Genomic DNA, 17,968 nt, shown 5'->3' with positions numbered 1-17,968 from the left:
GCCCCGCGCGTCACTGGCTTCCGCCGACGATTGGTCATATTAGGTTGTATTCATGCAAAAAGGATTGAAATAAACAACGTTCTTACAATTGGGTACCCGTGAATGTATTAAAAGAGCTAAAAGGGCAAAATAACTGTCCACAACAAGAACAAAATTAACAACCATTTCACAGGTTTGATGAAATTATTACTGTTAACCTGTAATTGTTTGAGGTAATTTCCTAGTCCACATATTGCCTGAGATTTAACATTCAGTTTTGTGTACATTCATGTAAGTAGAACATAAAAATGACATTTTATTTCATGTTAGGGCTGAGAAACAGCATTTTACAGCAAATATCCCTCCAGTAATTTACATTTTAAATGAGTCACCAATCTGTACAACACACCATGATCGTCGAAGGGTTCCTTCACCATAAAACTAATGTCCCCATCAAGACAAACAAAGTTGGACAAAATATTGAGCCTTGTGCTTAAATCCAGGTTACACCTAAACAGGAATCAGTGTAACAATAACGACATATCAGAATTCTTAAACTTATTCACAAGTAAAAATGTAAATACCCAACAAACAAGTAGGTAGAAAGCAGCAGGAAAATAAAGTATTTGAGTCTATTCAGTAACAGGAGACATTGGTCTGCAGAGAATATCCAGATAAATGTGTTCTTTCTGCTCGTTAATACACCTCTACATTCTATAACCTAACATCAAACCTGCACCCTGGTTTTCATTTTATTTGTGCCAAAACGCCACACTGATTTTATAAACATAGTCTTCTGAAATCAACATGATGAATTTAAATGTTCCATCTCATTCAAACAATATCTTCATTTTTCCAAAGAGGACATTCGTTTAACTTCATCTATCAGTGAAACGATGAAAAGAGTAAAAAAAAAAAGAAAAAACTTCATCCCACGCCCTTCATTAATCATCATCATCATATACAGTATTGTACACATCAAAAACACAAAATTAAAGTAGAATTCAAACAGCTACTGTGTGCATGATGGATGTGTCTCATTTCACAGATCCAGTACCGTGGTGTTTAAAGTGGACTGTATACATTAAAGTTGTTCATCAGGCGGAATGACATCAACTGTGGCGCTTTACATTCTGCTGTAACGACACAACTATACACTCATACATTAAGTGGATCCATCATTCAGTGATGGGGAAAACATTCTCATGTCAAGTGAGCTTTTGAGCTAATCCCGACTCCTCCCAGTGTTTATTTATGATGCTCCAGTATGTTAGATAAATATACTCCCCCCCCCCCCCCAGCGTATTTACCAGTGAAGGGGTTTAAATAGAGGTACTTTATCACTAAACTCCAGCCCTGGTCGGTGGTGTCCCGTGCATCTTTACTCGACCGTGTTAAATGTATTCCAGTTACTTGCCAATTAACTTCCGTCATACTGCCTCCTTCCTTCGCCCCCTTTTGAATCAACTCCAGTTTTCTGTCTCCTTCCGAAAATTTCCCAGAATCAATTTTTGACGGCAGGAATTTAGCTGCATATTGATGAGGGGGGTGAAGAGTTCAATAGCAACAGACACATAATGCAAGTCCTTACATGCACGTATAAGACCTCCAGCCTCAGGGTGTTTAAACTGAAGGTGGGGGGAGGGGGGGGGACTTGGCCGTGTTCTCAAGTCCAATTTTCTCTGACAAATGTTACTTTTATTTGGGGGGGGGGTTGTTTCTGGGGACTTTTTCACAAAACAGATCAAACCCTGACCCTGAAGGCCCAGTCTAGCTGCCTTGGCTCCTGCCGAAGGCTCCCTGGGCAGCGGAGGCCGCGGCGCTGCTCGCAGCCGTCTGCACGGTTTGGTTGGTCAGGACCCCGCGGGTGAACTCCTGCTGGGCCTGGCTGAAGCTGGCCCCTGTCCTCCTGTACTTGGAGTGGACCTGTGGACACAAGAAAGAATTGGGGGGGGGGGGGGGGGGGGGTTTTGGTTGGCCAAGATCTTTGCTAGTCTTCATTTTTGCACATTAAGTCAACCATCAATCAAACTGCCTCAATTGCACGGCCTACAGGTTTTAAATGTATATCTGGGTAATCTTTTTTTTTTGTGTCGAAAGAACCCCCTCGAAAATTAGAGGAAATATCTCAAGGGGCAAAAATGTAAATGACATTTTAAGTGCGAAGGGGTTATTCAAAACAAAATAAACAGTGACATTTGGAAGATCGTTCAGGATTACTAGCTGCTACTGAACATATTTGAATAAAAACAATGCAATGGTTGTCCATCATTACTGTACTTACATTTTAAGGTATTTTGGGTCGAGATACAGATATAAAATGTCCATTAACAAACGCAAACTAGCAATTAGAAAAGTTAAATTCAGCTAGTTTGTGTTGACTGACTGCTTTCTGGTTGCAGTTATGACGCAGATTTCTATGATAAAAGCAGATGTTTTCAGATGAGAGTGAAGGACAACATTGTGTATATACGGACTTATAATAAAATATAATAATACGTTTTCCCACTAGCTCACCATCTTCAGTAGAATCACAGCCAGCACGGCGTTCACAGTGAAGAATCCGGCCACCACCATCATGACCACAGCCACGGGCAAGTTTGAGCCAATCATGCTGATGGATGAGATCCATCCGCTGTCAACAACAGACAACAACAAAAAGCCACGTGTCATTACGCATATGTCGTCGGCAACAAGTGTGAATAGTGTAAGGAAACAGACTTCATTAGAGCAAAATGAGGTATGCTCCTAACCTTCCCCAGTGACCAATAGAAAAGCGTGAAGCTTGAAAGTGTGAATGATGGAAAAGCCCAATATCTTATTATTAGGAAAGAAACCCAAAGAGAAAAAGTTCCACACACTTACAAAGCAGCGACCCAGACAAGTTAGGGCGACTGGAATCTGTCAAAGAGATGCAAGAGAGGAAACACGAGGGCAAGAACACACAGACACACCATCACAAAGGCATGAATGAAGAAACACACGGACCCATGCGTTGGACCCACGCTCACCACCAATCCACCCAAAGCGCACACATTCTTTACAATGACATCACATCAGCAGTTAAGAAAACGGGTTCCCACTGACCTGTTTCCCCACTTGGGGATCCCGACCGTCTGGATGATGTACACTGCCACTTGGAAGAAGAAGACAAAGAAGAAGAAAAAGAAGCTGAAGGAGTTGTCAGACCTAGAGGAGGGAGAACAGAGGCACAAGGACATTGACGTTATTTAGGAAGCTCCTCTGCCGTCATGTGTCGACTAAAGACTTCACACTTCATTTAAAAAGACTTTGACGTGCACAAAGATGATCAATAGAGCTTCTAAAATGTGCAGCCCCTAAGACCTGCGTTTCAATAGAGGTAAATAATACAAATGTTTTCAATGAACTTTATTTTGACCATTTAATTGGATTATTTCTTAGAAATTATTCTTCACATTAGAACCAACTTTTTGTCTTTTTTGTTTCCGTTTTTATTCCACTTTGATAACTTGCTGATATCTATTGATTTTTTTTCAACAATCCCAATCTTTGTATCATATATCGCTGCCTTTTTCTGCAAATCTAATTAAAGTACTGTGAAGCTGGAAGCAAGAAATAAAAAATCTGATCGCAGCATTTTTTTTTTTTTTTAAAGGAGTACAGAGACGTTCCAATATGCTTCTTCTAACCCCTCCGGCTCAGGTTGGAGGAGTGTGTTATTAAGAAGGAAAAAGAAAACCCCGAAACAAAACAGCGGCATCCTGGCGCTCACGCACAATCAAGTGATACAACACGGCGAGTCAAAAACCCTTAAAAGCAGCGCACCTGAAGGCCTTGTAGACGGGCCTGTACCAGCAGACGAAGGACATGGGGGTGAAGAGGACGAACCAGAGGATGGACAGGCCGAAGTCAACGCCGTAGTCGGGGCTCGCGGTGAAGTAAGCCAGGCAGGCCAGCACGTTGAGGAAGAGGGTGGCGCTGTGGACTGGGGGGGGAGACGCACGGGAAGCAAAGGAGCCACACGTCATCACAGGCTTCAGCCTCGGGGACAGATTCTGCTCATTTTTTTTTTTTTTTTTAATTGCCAAAAGATGTATTTTTCTTGCGAGCCGCCTTCGAGGGATCAATAGGTTTTAAGTAACGTTCTCAGCAAATCCTTACACAAATGTTCATATGACAGCTGAAGTATCCCTTTTTGTATCAAGTTACTCACCCCGCGAATGCTTGAAGAAAACATGAATTGAGAATGGAAAACCCGAGATAAGGGTCGATTGAATGAAATAAATGGTTGCTATGGAAATGCACGCGTGTTGGTTGCAGTGAGCATTTGACTGGACAAATAAGTCTTGCATTATAATGCACGAGTTTGTCTACATGTTGTTCGGTTATATTTAGAATCTTCTTAGACTTTGCCCCCACAATCTCACATTTTTGGATTCTTCAGCATACGTGACGTAGTCCTTCGAATCAATATAAAGGGCGACAGCCATTGATGTCACGAGGGATTTGTATATGTATATATATATAGATATATATATATAAAATCCCGAAACAGCTGCACGGATAGTGCACGCAGGGGTACGTACACATCCAGAGGTAGTACATCCTCTTGCAGATCCTGCGGTACTCCTCGGGGATGTCCGCCTCAAAGTCCTGATAGAAGCAGGGCTTCACGGGGGAGAACGAGGGAAGAGGTGGCCAGTTGTTCTCTTTACCCAACACCCACACACACACACACACACACACACGGAAAAAAAAAAAAACAAACAGATGGATTAACATTCGTGTAGGCTAGAAAGTTGACGTGAATCTCCTAAAACCTGCAGTTACCTCCAGCGATGGGCGTTCTGCCGGCGCTGCTGCTGCTGCTGCTGTTGTTTCGGAGCTCCCTCTCCTTCCGCTCCAGCTCGGCGGCCTTCTTCTCCAGCTCCTCCTGCTGCCTCAACAGGTTGGCCTGGCCAGAAGCCGCGTTTGCCTGGCGGGTGATGGAAGGGCAGCACTCTCAGCGCCAGTCGTCGACGCGGCGCTCGCTGATAAGAAACTCGTAAACGGCGAGGCCTCGAGAACCCGGGAGGCCAAATGCTATCCTGATGCTCTGATTGGAAAGTACCGACCCGCTGCTGTAACCGCGTTGATGTGAACCAACATAAACTCAGTGCAGAAAGAGATCAGTGACGAGACGTGGCGCCGAAGAGAAGTTTTTTTTCAACTGAAACCGAGCCGAAAGTTGTGTCAAACACAAACAATCTCAAAACGTCACTAAGACTTAAGTAAGTTCACCTGAACTACGTTGTATTGCTCCTGTATCCACAAGTTACAAAAACTTCTTCAGGTGTGTGTGAGAGAGAGACTCACCTGCGCGCTCTGCTCCACGGAGGTCTGCAGGATGGCAGGTTGGGAGGAGGCAGCGGCGAGGGGGATGGTCTTTCCAGAGTGGGTTTCCTGTGAGGCGATACTGCGTTTTAAATACCCACAAGGGGGACAACCAGGGACCAACATGGAGTCGTGTTTAAGTGAAGACGAGGGGGGGGGAAGCGAACCATTTCACTGGCAGAGAACGGGTTGAACTCGCCGGCGTTGTCGGAGGCTCTGCTGGTGGCTTGTGTGATTGACGCATCCTGGAGGAGGGAAGAGAGGATATCCAAGACACTTGAATTATTTGGTGCCATGGCGGAGCCCAAGAGTCCCAAAGCAGTGCAGGAAGTGCCCTTATTTATCTCACATCAGCTATTTATACACGCTTGGCCCGAGAACCAAAACATCAATTTTTAGGTTTGAGACAGCAAAAAAAAGGTGTTTCATTTATTACGGTGAAGAAGTCACAAAGACACTAGCACACCTGTCACCATTACCGCCTTGAGCTATTGGATCTGAAAACACCCGGATGTGATAGTTACCTTCTGATAAATAAAAAAAAACAATAAACACGGCGTTAAGTCGATAAACCTACAAAGTGCGACATTCATTTCCAGGATTTCTCTCGAGGATCTGATTTCCAAAATGCACCATCAACGGCGAGTGGGAGAGGAGTCGCATTTGACGTTTAAATATCAGCAGGCACCTGTTCGTCGGACGTGCTCACCTGCGCAGGTGGGTGAACCCGATAGCCCGAGTACAGATAAAACGTTAAACCCGAAACAACGACAGTGTTTTTAATAATAGTGACGTTTTTTTTTTTTAAGGTCAGGAAACGCAAAGGCCAAAAACCAGCAACCAACCAAACAGGTTTGTGTCAAAGCGTTTCCATTTTTTTTTTGTTCCTTCCAAACTACGCGAGGAGGAAAACGGGCTCGCTCACCTGGAAGGGATTCACGTCCACGGGGTCCACGAAGGGGTTGCTGTCTAATCCCGACATCGCGGAGGAAAGTTTCTCTCTCTCTCGTGTGGAATAAACAAGACGACGGCTCCCGTCTCCTCCTTTCCGGCGGCTCCTGCTGCTGCTGCTGCTGCTCCTGCTCCTGACGGCGGTGGCTCCTTGTGACACGCGGGCTCTCTGCGCATGCGCCGCATGACGCGCCACCGGGAGGCCGCGTCATTTCTGATCCCACACGTAGTATTTCATTTGAGAAGTATTTGGTTTCGAGACGTTTTCGTGTGCAGTTTGTCGCTTTCATGCCGTAAAGCTGCTCGTGGAAGGTGGTTTATTTTGGAAATCAGATATTTTACAACGGAGTAAAATGTGTTGTAAGCAAACGTTTTGCATCTATACGCTTATAGCAGACTTTAATCATCAAAAGCTCAGTCGATTTTATATTTTGGATAGATGCTCTGAACCAGTAAAATAAAAAAAAAGAATGCTTGGAAAAGTAAAATAGTATAAAGATTTGCGTGGAATAAATAAGGTGCCATAAAATGAAAATACAAAGAAATAAAAAAGTTAGAACGTAGAAATTTTGACTTTAGATATGCATTTTGTTAGTGGCGGAAATGAGCTCCATAAATAGGTGCAGTCCATAAGTGAACGTACTTTGATATATATAAACTCACCACTGCTTACAGATGTGTTTCCCTATAAAGTACCGTATGCCTCCGAGAGTTTAACTAACCAACATGCCTGCTGATACATGATTAGATCGCGAACATGACACATACACATGATGCATAACACAGGGATACAACATTAAGCTGCATCACATTTAAGGCGATATACAAATTGTTTTACATGACGTTATCTTCGTGAGCCTCTCGGGTACAAAGTCTACTTTTTTTATGAGGTCCTCATAAAAGAAATCTTCAACTTACAGTAAACACCTTAATGGTGTATTCTTTCATTTTACGGAAGGTGTAAACTGTTTACATTACACGAACTGCTTTTATGTAATTTTATGTCTGGATCCTCTGTGATATCCAAAGATATACATGCAAACAAAATGAAGACTACGGAACATGTTAGCTTGAGTTTAAATGGCTGTATCTCAAAAGCAATCTAACAAGTTTATGATTATGAATCCAATTGCTGTTTATACCAAATGGACACTGAAGCACATTTTAAAACCACACACGCTCTGACCCAAAAGCTCCAGTAATTCCTTCTCAGCCAAACGACTAGACGGGACAGAAGCAGCCCCCTTAAGGGTGAATAAATAGGGGAGAGGCCGGCAGTACAGGCCAACATACCTGTTCTTCCAAGAGGAAGTAGCCTGTATATTATTATTTAATAACAACCTCAAGCAACTATTTCCTCCCATATTGCCTAATGTTAAGGTACTGAGTAAACTGAATCAAGCAGATGAACTCTCATTGACTTTCATTTGCAAGAAATAGATTAATTCGATTTTACGTTGTTTCTTCTATGTTACATGGTCCCATTTAATCATTGAAAACATCTGCATCCTTGCACATTGTGCACAAAATGGCTGAAATCCATTTAATTGCTTCGATTTCCGGGTTCTGGTTTTCTCCATGCAGGCTCGCTGGATTACGGTGAATAAAACCGTCATCTTCAGCTTTGCATTTCCTACTTTGACTACTACTACCACCAAGTGAAATGTGTGATTTGAAATATTTCATCTGCCGTTCTCTGATATTGTTGCAAATGATGCAACATTGGAAGAAAAAACAACAACGGTAATGACAATCGTAGACAGGATAATAAAAACACAACGCATATAGATTTGATGTACTTTCTTGGTTGCTATTGAGCAAATACTTTACACAGGACAGGAGGTGGGGATTGGGTTTGGGACTCGGGGGGGGTTAAGAATAAACTATACTGTACATAGGTACTGTACAACTACAATTGGGAGTATGGCTGTTAAGCAGTGAATGCAGGGATTTTATACACATCCAACATTTGTACAGAGCTGGGATCCCCTTTTCGCTGGAATGAACACCAGCTGACTTGGTCCCTTTGATGGCGTCGTTTCCCTCGTGAGGGGAAAAAGCAGCACAAACTTACAACGCGTGGAGCGGTTTCTCTCTCTTTCTCCCACATACAGTCGAGTCAAGCTGCATAAGCGCTCAGCACGTACTCACGCACACAATCATCCAGCGGCCAAATCCGTACATCTCTGTCCAAGATACTCATGAGGGAAAAAAAAAAAAAAAAGATAAATATTTGACTTCAACTACCCTAGCCAGCAGAAGCTGGTGTTCTGGCTTTGTACAGTATTTATACCTGTATATTATATGCTGTGAAGAATGTCTTAAACGTATTAAATAAGGGAAACATTTGCAGTAACAGCTCAACCACTGCTTACACTCACTGTTATAAACTGTAAACTCATAAAGCAGCTGATAACTGTGAGCTTTATGTTCACTGTAACATCGTGACGTCGCCGGGTTTCATTTACTGAAAGTGTACTGCTTCAGCTTTCCCGCTCCGTGACATCCCCCCCCCCCCGGCGCTCAGCGGTCATTCAGACGTTCCCTTTTCTCCGTCCTCCCGCTCAGCGCGTCTTCTGGGAGAGCTGCCGAGGCACGGGAGGACAGTTCGGTCCACGGGAGAGGGGCCTTTAAAAGGATCTGCCCCCCCCCCCCCCCACCCTCTGGAGGTGGAAACGCTGTACACGGCACTTGGGGACACTTTATTTATTTATTTTTTTGCAGACTTCAAGAATGGCTTCGCGAGAGTGCTTCGAGGAGCGGACATCTGTCGGCAGTACGCCGCTCGCTACTGAGAAGGTGTGCGTCAGCCGGGGAGTTGGATGGGGAGTGCTTTGGGTTTTCCCAGGTGTCCTTCATACCATGAATTCATTACTGCCGTACAATACCAGCGGCTGTGGCATGTCCGGAGGGTCCCTGCGGTGGCCGGTGCCGTCTCTGGAGTGCCTCAGGGTTGAATGCTTGGCCCCCTTAAGTTTCTGTTTGCCCTTTCCTGGGTTGAAGGTGCCTCTGCTTGTGAACTGGGGCCTTTCATCGCACGCTGCTTCCTGGTCTCCCGCAGGGCCCCTGTCTGCGTTGTCGGATCGGGAGGCTCGGGACGGACTCTGAGGAGGAGGCGGCGCTGCCGCCGCCTGGGCCAGAGTGGAGGGAGGAGACTTGGAGTGGAAACGAAAACGGCGGGTGGCGGCAGAGGGGGAAGAGGACGAGGGCTGAAAGTGAGACGAGGAGGAGTAGGACGAAACGCTCGCGCAGGAGTCCACGGAGTCCAGGGAGTCGGGCTGCCGGCGGAGGGCTCGGCGCCGGGGGCTCGTCACGTCGGCCCTCGCCACCTCGGCCCTCCGAGGCCAGGGGGAAGTCATCGCTGGACCCCTCTCTGCAACGGAAGGTAGAGACAAGGTTAGCGTTTTATCTTCCCTTCTCACATTATACAAAAAACGTGTGGTTTCCCGCGTGGAGACACACACACACACCAGAGAAGTCAGAAAAGGTTCCTTCGGAGTCCACGTTGAGGTTTTCAGAGCTGTCGGCTGTACCGATAGAAGCCTCCGACTCGAGCGTCTCATCGTCCGATGCGCGTGGCTCCAGAGTCAACATCTCAAAAGTCAACTCCACTCTGCAGGGGAGGGGGGGGGGGGGGGGGGGTAAACATTATGTCGATGGACCAAAGAGCTGAACACACACAGGTCGCAAACTCTTAAAAACCCATGCAAATTGAAAATGTTGTGTGCAACCACACAGTTGTTATGATCTGGAGCGTTTACTTCTCTTTCTGCAGGCTTTCGATCTGCTCCGTCAGCACTCTCTCCTCCTGCTGCATGGCCGCCTGCTGGTGCTCCGAGATCTCGGCGAACGCGTCGTCTCCTTCGCTGCCGCTCTTCTCTATCAGGGGCTCGGCCACGGACGGCAGCCGCGGGGTAACCGGAGGCGAGGGCGTGTGGCGGCCCAGTCGCTGCACGCGGCCCTTTCCCTGAGAAAGCAGAGGCAGAGGCAGATGTTTTCTTCTCACCAGGTCGACGCTACTTTTCACAAAAAGCTCAATGAAAGCGGATACGGCGTGCATCACACGCAGCACATTTCACGCTCAGGCAGCGGACAAACGACGCCACCAGCAGCGCTGATCCAACACAAAACGCAGGTAAGACACGACAATACACAAAACCGTACCTTTTTAGCCGCATTTGTCTGCTTTGAGCAAGTGAGAAGCAAAAAAAAAAAAAGAAGAAGGAGGAATCAGTTGATATGAAGGTTGGTTTTAGTCTGCAGCATAAAGGTCCCTGATCTTGTCAACTGATGTTTTCTAAGTTCTAACAAGTTAAGACAGTGATGACAAAACCACTGTTGTATAATGCCGATATCGTGTTTTATTCGTTTCACTTTTTGATTTACATCCACACTGCCCGCACAATTAAAATCATTTATTAACAAATGAATGTCTTCAGGTAATAAAAAAAAAAAAGTACCAGAATCTTCTAGTTTTTGAGAAAGAACTAAAATGTTGACATCACTGTATCAGATCACACTACGTTATCGTCCTTTGGTTGTGTTGGATTACTTTGTTGCACTCGATTCTTCAAGCATTAATGAAGATGACTTAAATATCAGCTATTTAGGGAAAAAATATGTTCCATTTCCCAAGTAGCATAAGGAAATCTTATGACAAACATCTCATGGCTTTCATCCTCCACAGGAGAGAAACAGAAGCGGGGGGGGGGGAATGAAGCGATGGGTCATGCTTTGGGGATGGAGAAGGCAGATCATAATGTTTTAAGAGATGGGGACTGTGCAGAGGACAACAACATCACCACTGGATGATAGTTTGGGGATGTAACCCCCGGCGTGTGCGTGCATACATACCATAGTGCGCGCTATGCTCATAAATCTAACGGCTATTAGTACGGCTTTCTGGGTAAAGGAAAGGAAAGGTTAGGGGAGACAATCCGGAGGAGAAACACAGCTCACAAAAGGCAAAAATCCGGGAAGGAGTTTTTAGGGCCGTCTCCGTCACTGAATCGTTGCCAACAGCGGATTCTTCTGATAAAACTATGTTATTTCATCTGATTGGATCTTACCATCGACCGGCGAATGATGGTCAGTCTGCACTTGGCCTTATTCTCTGCAAACTCCAGGCTGTTGATGTCCTTTAGTCGAATCTTGTACTTATTCATTTGTTCACAAATGATGAGTTCTACACACCTGAAGAGGGAAAGAAAACCCCTTCAGAAGGACTGGAAATGCTCAACGATGTCACTGTAAAACACTATGTTGATATAGAGTTCATCAGAAGGCAAACCCTTCTCTACGGAGTTTTAGTATATAGTGAATCTCACATTTTCTAAAACTTTTGATGAAATCTGCATAAAATATAATTATCCAACAAATTTCAGTTTTGTCTCCTATCTGTCTGTAGGTTAGAGGAAGGACACAAGGTCGATAATCCGGAACTTTATTCTGCTGACTTTGCTTCTGACTGATCTCAGTGGCTTTGCATACAGTTCTGTCAATTACATGAACCATATTAATTAATTAATTAATTCGACAGAGGAGGCATCAGATGTGCGTGGGAGTGTGTTCTTACGCGGTGGTCTTGCCGATGTCTTGGACACTCCGCATTGGATCGATGGTGTCGGGACAGCGCAGGATGCAGGGGGCAAAGACTATAGCCAAGGCGTTGGCCGACATGCGGTTGGTGTCCTCTTGCAAGGCGATCCTAAAAAAAACGCATCGATTTAGCATTCTCACCTCAGCGTGAGATTAGCGCGCTGGCCTTGGAGGGGGGGGGGTTCCTACCTGACGAGATGAAATATGAGACGCTCGAGAGCGTTCAGGTGGGTTCTGCTCAGCTGGTCGACGACCGAATACACGCCTCTGATCGTCTCCTTTTTATCCCGCAACGCTGGTGGAGGCAAAGCACATCGAATCCAATGTGTGAGCGTCAAAAGGTAAATAAATAAAAAACCACAACGCGGATGGCTTACCCATGGCGCGTATGAACTCCTCGTACAGCTCGAACGTCATCAGAGGGTTCGGCAGGTCCCTCAGCCACTGCTTGAAGACGCTAGCGATGACGTGGATGTTGTAGTCGTCCAGGTTCATGCTGTCGACATCTGCGAGGTCAGCAGGGGGGGGGGGAGAGTCGGCTGAGTTCTACCGCCGTTTTTTTATTTATTTTTACCACCAACACCCGTTCGCTGCGTCTCCTCCGGTTCGCTCACCTGTGTCGAGTCCCTGCTTGAGCTCCTTGATTTTGTTGGTGGAGCCGGGTTTCCTGTAGATGCCCTCGGTGTAGAGCCCGTGCATCTCGATGTAGTTGATGAGCTTCTCCACCACCAGCGGCACGGTCCTCTCGTCGTTAGTCAGACGGGAAACCTCCACTCCGAACTGTCTGGAGGAAAGCTCCGGATCAAACTGGTAAGAGACACAGACACACACTCAATTCAGCACAAGATATCTGGAAACGCTTTTAGGAACCTGCGGAAAAGAGAGAAAACAATCAGTGTCTTGGGACACTGTTGTGCACAATATGGCCGACTCACCTTCTTGCTGCATTTGTTGGTCGTCTTCTGGCAGCACTTTCTGTGGCAGGCGTAGCGGCACACTGGACAAACACAACCAGAGAAATCAAACGGGTCATTTTCTTGCCTCCGCATCATCATCCTTCAGCGAAAGTCAGTGCAAACGAGAAAAGGATGTCGTGCGTTATCGCTCGAGAGGCCGACGCGCCATTGGTTAGCACGAGGGAAACACCCTGTGGGAATAAAGGACAAACTGTGTGGGAGATGTACGGAGAGACTGCGCCCCAGACCCCATGAGTCCAGTTGAAGACAATCTGATTAAGGCTGAGGAGGCAGAAGGGGCGGAGCTCGCTCGGCGAGGCCAGACGGAGACTCAGACCTGGTGTGTGTGTGTGTGTGTGTGTGTGTGTGTGTGAGAGACAGAGATTTAGCATGAGAAGTTATTTAAAACACTTCCAGCAGGATTCCAGCACATAATCACAACCCTTTGAAGGACACAGGACTCCATAATAAACCTTTATTCATTATTAATTTAATAATATTACGATGAAAAGAATTAAGACTTAATGTGACCAAACAAAGTTCAAGCGATAGTCATTTTCCGCCCTGCACAAAACACGGATTACTTTTTTTTAAAATTTTTTTTTTAGTTCAGGTCCACCCGGTTCTTCATCTGTGATGACGAGTGGTTTGTCAAACTTTCCTCCCCTTAGTTCAACAGCTTCATTTAGTTTCACCTTGGTCTTTATAACAGATTCCTGTGGTCACGTGACTGTGACAGTGATTTATACGCGTGACTAACGCAGCCAATAGCGACCTTCACGGTGTGATTCACGGCCTTTGTGGAGCTGTCATCACTCTCTGATGTCATTGGTACAGTTTTAAAGTGTCGCGTCAAGTAGAGAAATGAAAGTGACATTTCTTTCTTTTAAAACTACTGTTAATTCAAACCAAATACTAATCAGTGTTTTTTTTCCCCTGTTTGAGACTGTTGATCCATGTACATCCTTTTTGATCACCAATTCATTTTTGATGACTTAGTTAATAAACTGAGGAAGAAATATTTTTTTAAAGCTGTAAATTAGCTGGAAACAACAATTATAAGGAAATTTCTTTCATTAGTTTGCTTCACTTGACTCTTCAAAGCCGTCAGTGGCTTTCAAAACTGCTTATAAGAAAGACGATCATCTTTTTCTCAGATCCACAGTTGGAAATTCCAGGATTCTCCAAGTCTGCTAAATCCCCGTAGAGATGTATTGAATGCACACTCACATTTGCACACGCAGGCACGGTCCATCATCCAGATGAGTGAGGAGCAGTATTCACAGTAGGTGGGGATGCTGTACTGGGTGGACTTGAAGATGTGGCCGTTATGTTCCTCCACCTGCAGAGGGCAGCAGAGCACAGCATCAGCCTGCAGTTCAGGTGCATATTTTATTCACGTTTTCTTAATTCTATTCCGGTGACCGATGTATTTATATCTCGTTATTCCAAAAACAGCAAATGGTGGTGTTACAGCTTTTTAAGTTTAGTCTTTATTCTCTGTCATCAATATTGATCCTAATAGAGACTTACGATGTCTGCGTCTTTTTTCCTCCGTTTTTTGCGTTCAGGTTTCGGTACCTGCTGCAGTAGAATAAAACAGAACAGATACAAGTTTAAACAGTCATTTTTAAAGCACACACGTTAAGTCCTCCTCTCTGTGAGGCTGTTGCGTGTCTCTACCTTGCTGGGTGTGCTGTCCAGAGGTTTGTACTCCGTCATGAACTCGTCCAGGAAAACCTTGAAGGTGTTGACCCACACGGTGACGGGAGACTCCCTCCAGTCCCTCTGCTCCTGTCGCATGGTCTTCTCCAAGATGTCCTCAAACAGAGCGTAGAGGTCTTTGTAGCGGATGCTCTTACCATCATCCATCTGGGCAGGAAGATGACGAGGTCACATGTGAAAACTACTACCAGTAAGAACTGGTGTTACATTCTAACACTACATGACACAACCTTCTATAGGCCATTGTAAATGTACTTATAATACGCTTATAACGATGCAAAGAAACTATTATTACCCATAAGTTCAATATCATAAAATATTAATAATCATTATGATTCTTGACACAATTCTGGTGTTAAGTGGTCATTGTGTGCTTTAATAAAGCAAAGGTACGAGAGGCAGTACTTTATCATCCAATAATGTTAAACAGTTGGAGGGTGTAGTCAGGCAACCCTCAAACTGTTACATTATTGAAGATAAAGTACTGCCTCAAGTGCCTTATTGCTTTTATAACAAGGTTACCATCGAAATAATAAATGGTAAGTAAATAGCTGCCTTTCAGCACAAAATAGTTGTAGCCACCAATTGTTTTGTATCTCATTTCATTAGTCTAGAGGAAAAATAGTCCCTGTACGTGCATGTCCGGTTGCGAAAGCTCGCATCGCCTCAAAACGATCATTTGTGGGATTTCCGGGTTTTTTCCGGCGATCACCACCGAGCTAAAAGCTAAAATGTCATCTAACGGTGGCGCAAAATCTATACATTCTTACAGAGATTGTAATGCATTATAAAATGCCTGATATATAACACCCATTGGAATTATAAAACCTCAATCATACGGTGCTATAAACTGTTTACAAGTGTGTTTATAATGCACAAAAGTAACGTAGACGTCGTGACAGCACTTACAGCGAGCGCTGTGGAGTAAGAGTTGAAGATGTTCAGACGGAATTCCTTCAGAGCCTTTTTGAACACGACGTCCACCATGGTGTCCTTCTTACTGTCCTCGTTGTCCAGGTCGTTGATCTGCGATAGGAACATTTCATTGTGAACATGAACGCCGCGCACTGATGAGTGACAGTGACACTGAGGGAGGGAGGGAGGGAGGGAGGGGGGGGGGGCGTCGGCCCGTACCTTCTTCATGAGGAAGTCGTTCATGCTGCGGTAGTCGTTGGTGCAGGTGAGGATCTGCAGCGCGTCGTTCTGCCACTGAGCGGGCTCCAGGGCGGCGCTGCTAATCTTCACGCTGCGCCGGCGCTTCACCTTGGGAGACGGCTCCTTGTTCTCCTTCAAGTCCCGGAAGCCGCGGTCCGGCGTCAAGCCGGGGCTGCAGGGGGGCAACGTGTTCTCCTGACCTGCAGTGTGTGTGTGTGGGGGGGGGAGTAAAAGGAACTTCAGGCGCATTCAGAGACGGTTCTCTCGTGCCCTTTAGGCCCGTTGGGTTTGCGTCGGGGTAACGCACCGTCTCCCAGCAGCGGCCCGGTTTCCCCGTAGTCTCCATCCAGCGAGTCGGCGCCGCAGATCAGCTTCTCCCTGGAGGTCTTCTTCTCCCCGTTCTTTGTCTTGCCCCAGAAACGGATCTTACGGGCCCTGGCCAAACTTAAAACGGAAAATTGAAACGTTCTTTGGTTACTGATGCGAAATTGAGATTAAAGATTAAATTTGACTGCAGCAGAAGCTTTGCATGTTTCCATATATAATTCATATAATGGCATTGTTATTAAAGTAAGACCATTTCATAATTAGTTAAAAGTTCCTTGCAGTAACTTTCCTATTAAGGACACAGAGGGAACACTTTTACTACTGTGGGTGGCAGCAGGAACAAACCTTCCGTCTTGGGAGTTTTTGCGCATCGAGTCGTGTTTGACCAAATCTCCTGACGACATGGCCTTGTGGATCTTCTTTTGCTCCTCTGAGTTTGCGTCCTGAAATAACACGGAAATGAATTGTGAATACGTTTACCACCCAAAGCAAAGCTCGGCCAACAAATAATACATGAAATATATTTCGAGTCATATTCCTAGGAAAAGAGCAGTTAAAAGACCGAAGGAGGAGTGTTAAATGATGTAGACCATCGAGGGGTGAATGATGACCTTTCCCAATGGCTCCAGAGGTCTGACTGGTAAACTACCGCTGAGAGAGGAAATACAACCAGGTGACATGCAAACACTGTTAACAACCGGGGTGACGAAAAGGTCGCTGTTACAGCCGGAAGAGAAACCAACTGTGCAAGAAAAGAAACTAAGTTAAAGGGTTAGTATTGAGCGGAGGACATTCGCACTCCACTCGGACGGAAAGCGTGCCGAAGCTCGAGTGGACTCGGTGGTGTGTAGACCCATGCTGTCTCTCCGAAGGGGGGGGTTAGAAATGTCAAAGAGAGGCGCACAGAGGGGGGGGGGGGCACCGGTGGCTTGGATGGCGCCCTGTTACCATTTCAGAGTCACTGAAACAGGACTTTCTTAAGCCCACCTCCGCGGCGCTCTGTTTGGGGAAGGGCAGGCTGTTGTGGCGGGGGCCGCCGTCTTCGTAGTCGTCGTCGTCGTCGTCCGAGTCGCCCCCAGCCGAGGGGGCTGGGGCGCGGGTGAGAAAGTCTGAGCGGGTTCGTGCCATTCTGACTTTCTTTTTTTGGCCCGCTCTGCAAACCTGGAGTTTCATCACAAGTTACAACAGCATGTATTTTTAAAAAAAAGGACTGCAAAAGAGTGCATATTGGTCTTTTATTGGTCAGCTGTGGCGTTCTTAAGGAGTGAGATTTGGGCACTCCTGCAAACTTGCAAACACGTGCTTTGGTCTACAAAAGGAAAGAGGAGTTTGCTTACATCTCGTGTTTTAGCGCCTTTAGAGGGCTTGGAGACGGGGGGCGGGGCTTCTCTGGGAATGGCTGCGGGCGTTAGTCTGGAGGCCGCCTCGCTGTCGAACCTGCTGCGAAGAGAAAACAACGTAAATGCATTAGGTCAACAACAAACAAAAAAATGGAGAGCAATGGATCCAAATCGAGAGTTTATAAAATCAATAGAGCAAGAATGTCAATGAAAATGTGCTTAATAAACATTTCTTTATTACAGATGAATGTGCAGATCCCAATTAAAGTTACTTTTAAGTCAATCAAATCAATAGGAAGTGTCTGCAACAATGTATCGAGTAAGAAGCTGAATTATGCACTTAGCACTCTAGATTGGACATGAATATTTCCCATTTGCATGATTCATTCTAAATATCCATCTATTTTATTTTAAATGGAAACATTTGAGCTTATAAAAAATGTCATCCATTTAATTTGTTTCTTTATGGTGATTCATTGACCTTGAATGTTTTTTTTTTTACAAATGGATTTTTATTTAATAGTCATGCATTTGTTTCAAATGTTTTTTTATATTTAGCTATTTTATGGATCATAACTTTGT

The 17,968-nt window shown here is 45.3% G+C and overlaps 2 protein-coding genes across 15 annotated transcripts in view; both read right to left on the bottom strand.

Moving 5' to 3' along the window:
* Positions 1 to 282: 282 nt before the first annotated feature.
* On the bottom strand, positions 283 to 6,498 carry scamp2l (secretory carrier membrane protein 2, like). The gene is made up of 9 exons (XM_037449732.2): positions 6,260 to 6,498; positions 5,502 to 5,579; positions 5,317 to 5,403; positions 4,792 to 4,936; positions 4,548 to 4,670; positions 3,787 to 3,946; positions 3,067 to 3,168; positions 2,497 to 2,614; positions 283 to 1,905 (listed from the first exon to the last, which is right to left on the bottom strand). Exons 1-9 carry the CDS (start codon positions 6,314 to 6,316, stop codon positions 1,750 to 1,752), a joined length of 1,026 nt encoding a protein of 341 aa, XP_037305629.2. The 5' UTR covers positions 6,317 to 6,498; the 3' UTR covers positions 283 to 1,749.
* A 2,447-nt stretch (positions 6,499 to 8,945) lies between these two features.
* Positions 8,946 to 17,968, bottom strand: part of myo9aa (myosin IXAa) — a 65,978-nt gene continuing 56,955 nt past the window's right edge. For 4 of the 14 annotated variants that reach the window (XM_037449575.2, XM_037449609.2, XM_037449660.2 and 1 more), the window contains 20 exons: positions 17,384 to 17,486; positions 16,995 to 17,207; positions 16,392 to 16,489; positions 16,027 to 16,163; positions 15,699 to 15,919; positions 15,474 to 15,590; positions 14,523 to 14,711; positions 14,373 to 14,423; positions 14,070 to 14,181; positions 12,819 to 12,880; positions 12,498 to 12,690; positions 12,261 to 12,389; positions 12,073 to 12,178; positions 11,861 to 11,992; positions 11,355 to 11,478; positions 11,140 to 11,187; positions 10,450 to 10,470; positions 10,047 to 10,252; positions 9,756 to 9,898; positions 8,946 to 9,658 (listed from right to left, as the gene is read on the bottom strand). In XM_037449575.2, coding sequence (XP_037305472.2) covers positions 9,141 to 9,658; positions 9,756 to 9,898; positions 10,047 to 10,252; positions 10,450 to 10,470; positions 11,140 to 11,187; positions 11,355 to 11,478; positions 11,861 to 11,992; positions 12,073 to 12,178; positions 12,261 to 12,389; positions 12,498 to 12,690; positions 12,819 to 12,880; positions 14,070 to 14,181; positions 14,373 to 14,423; positions 14,523 to 14,711; positions 15,474 to 15,590; positions 15,699 to 15,919; positions 16,027 to 16,163; positions 16,392 to 16,489; positions 16,995 to 17,207; positions 17,384 to 17,486 — 2,923 coding nt within the window. In that variant the 3' untranslated portion in view covers positions 8,946 to 9,140. The remainder of the gene's footprint in view (positions 9,659 to 9,755; positions 9,899 to 10,046; positions 10,253 to 10,449; positions 10,471 to 11,139; positions 11,188 to 11,354; positions 11,479 to 11,860; positions 11,993 to 12,072; positions 12,179 to 12,260; positions 12,390 to 12,497; positions 12,691 to 12,818; positions 12,881 to 14,069; positions 14,182 to 14,372; positions 14,424 to 14,522; positions 14,712 to 15,473; positions 15,591 to 15,698; positions 15,920 to 16,026; positions 16,164 to 16,391; positions 16,490 to 16,994; positions 17,208 to 17,383; positions 17,487 to 17,968) is intronic. The other 10 variants (XM_037449592.2, XM_037449634.2, XM_037449584.2 and 7 more) reach the window with 9 other exon arrangements.

Source organism: Pungitius pungitius, chromosome 4 (assembly GCF_949316345.1).
Source record: "Pungitius pungitius chromosome 4, fPunPun2.1, whole genome shotgun sequence".
In the NCBI taxonomy this organism is placed as follows: Eukaryota; Metazoa; Chordata; class Actinopteri; order Perciformes; family Gasterosteidae; genus Pungitius; species Pungitius pungitius.
Note: the sequence above shows the minus strand (reverse complement) of the source record. Positions and strands in the feature narration are given on the sequence as shown.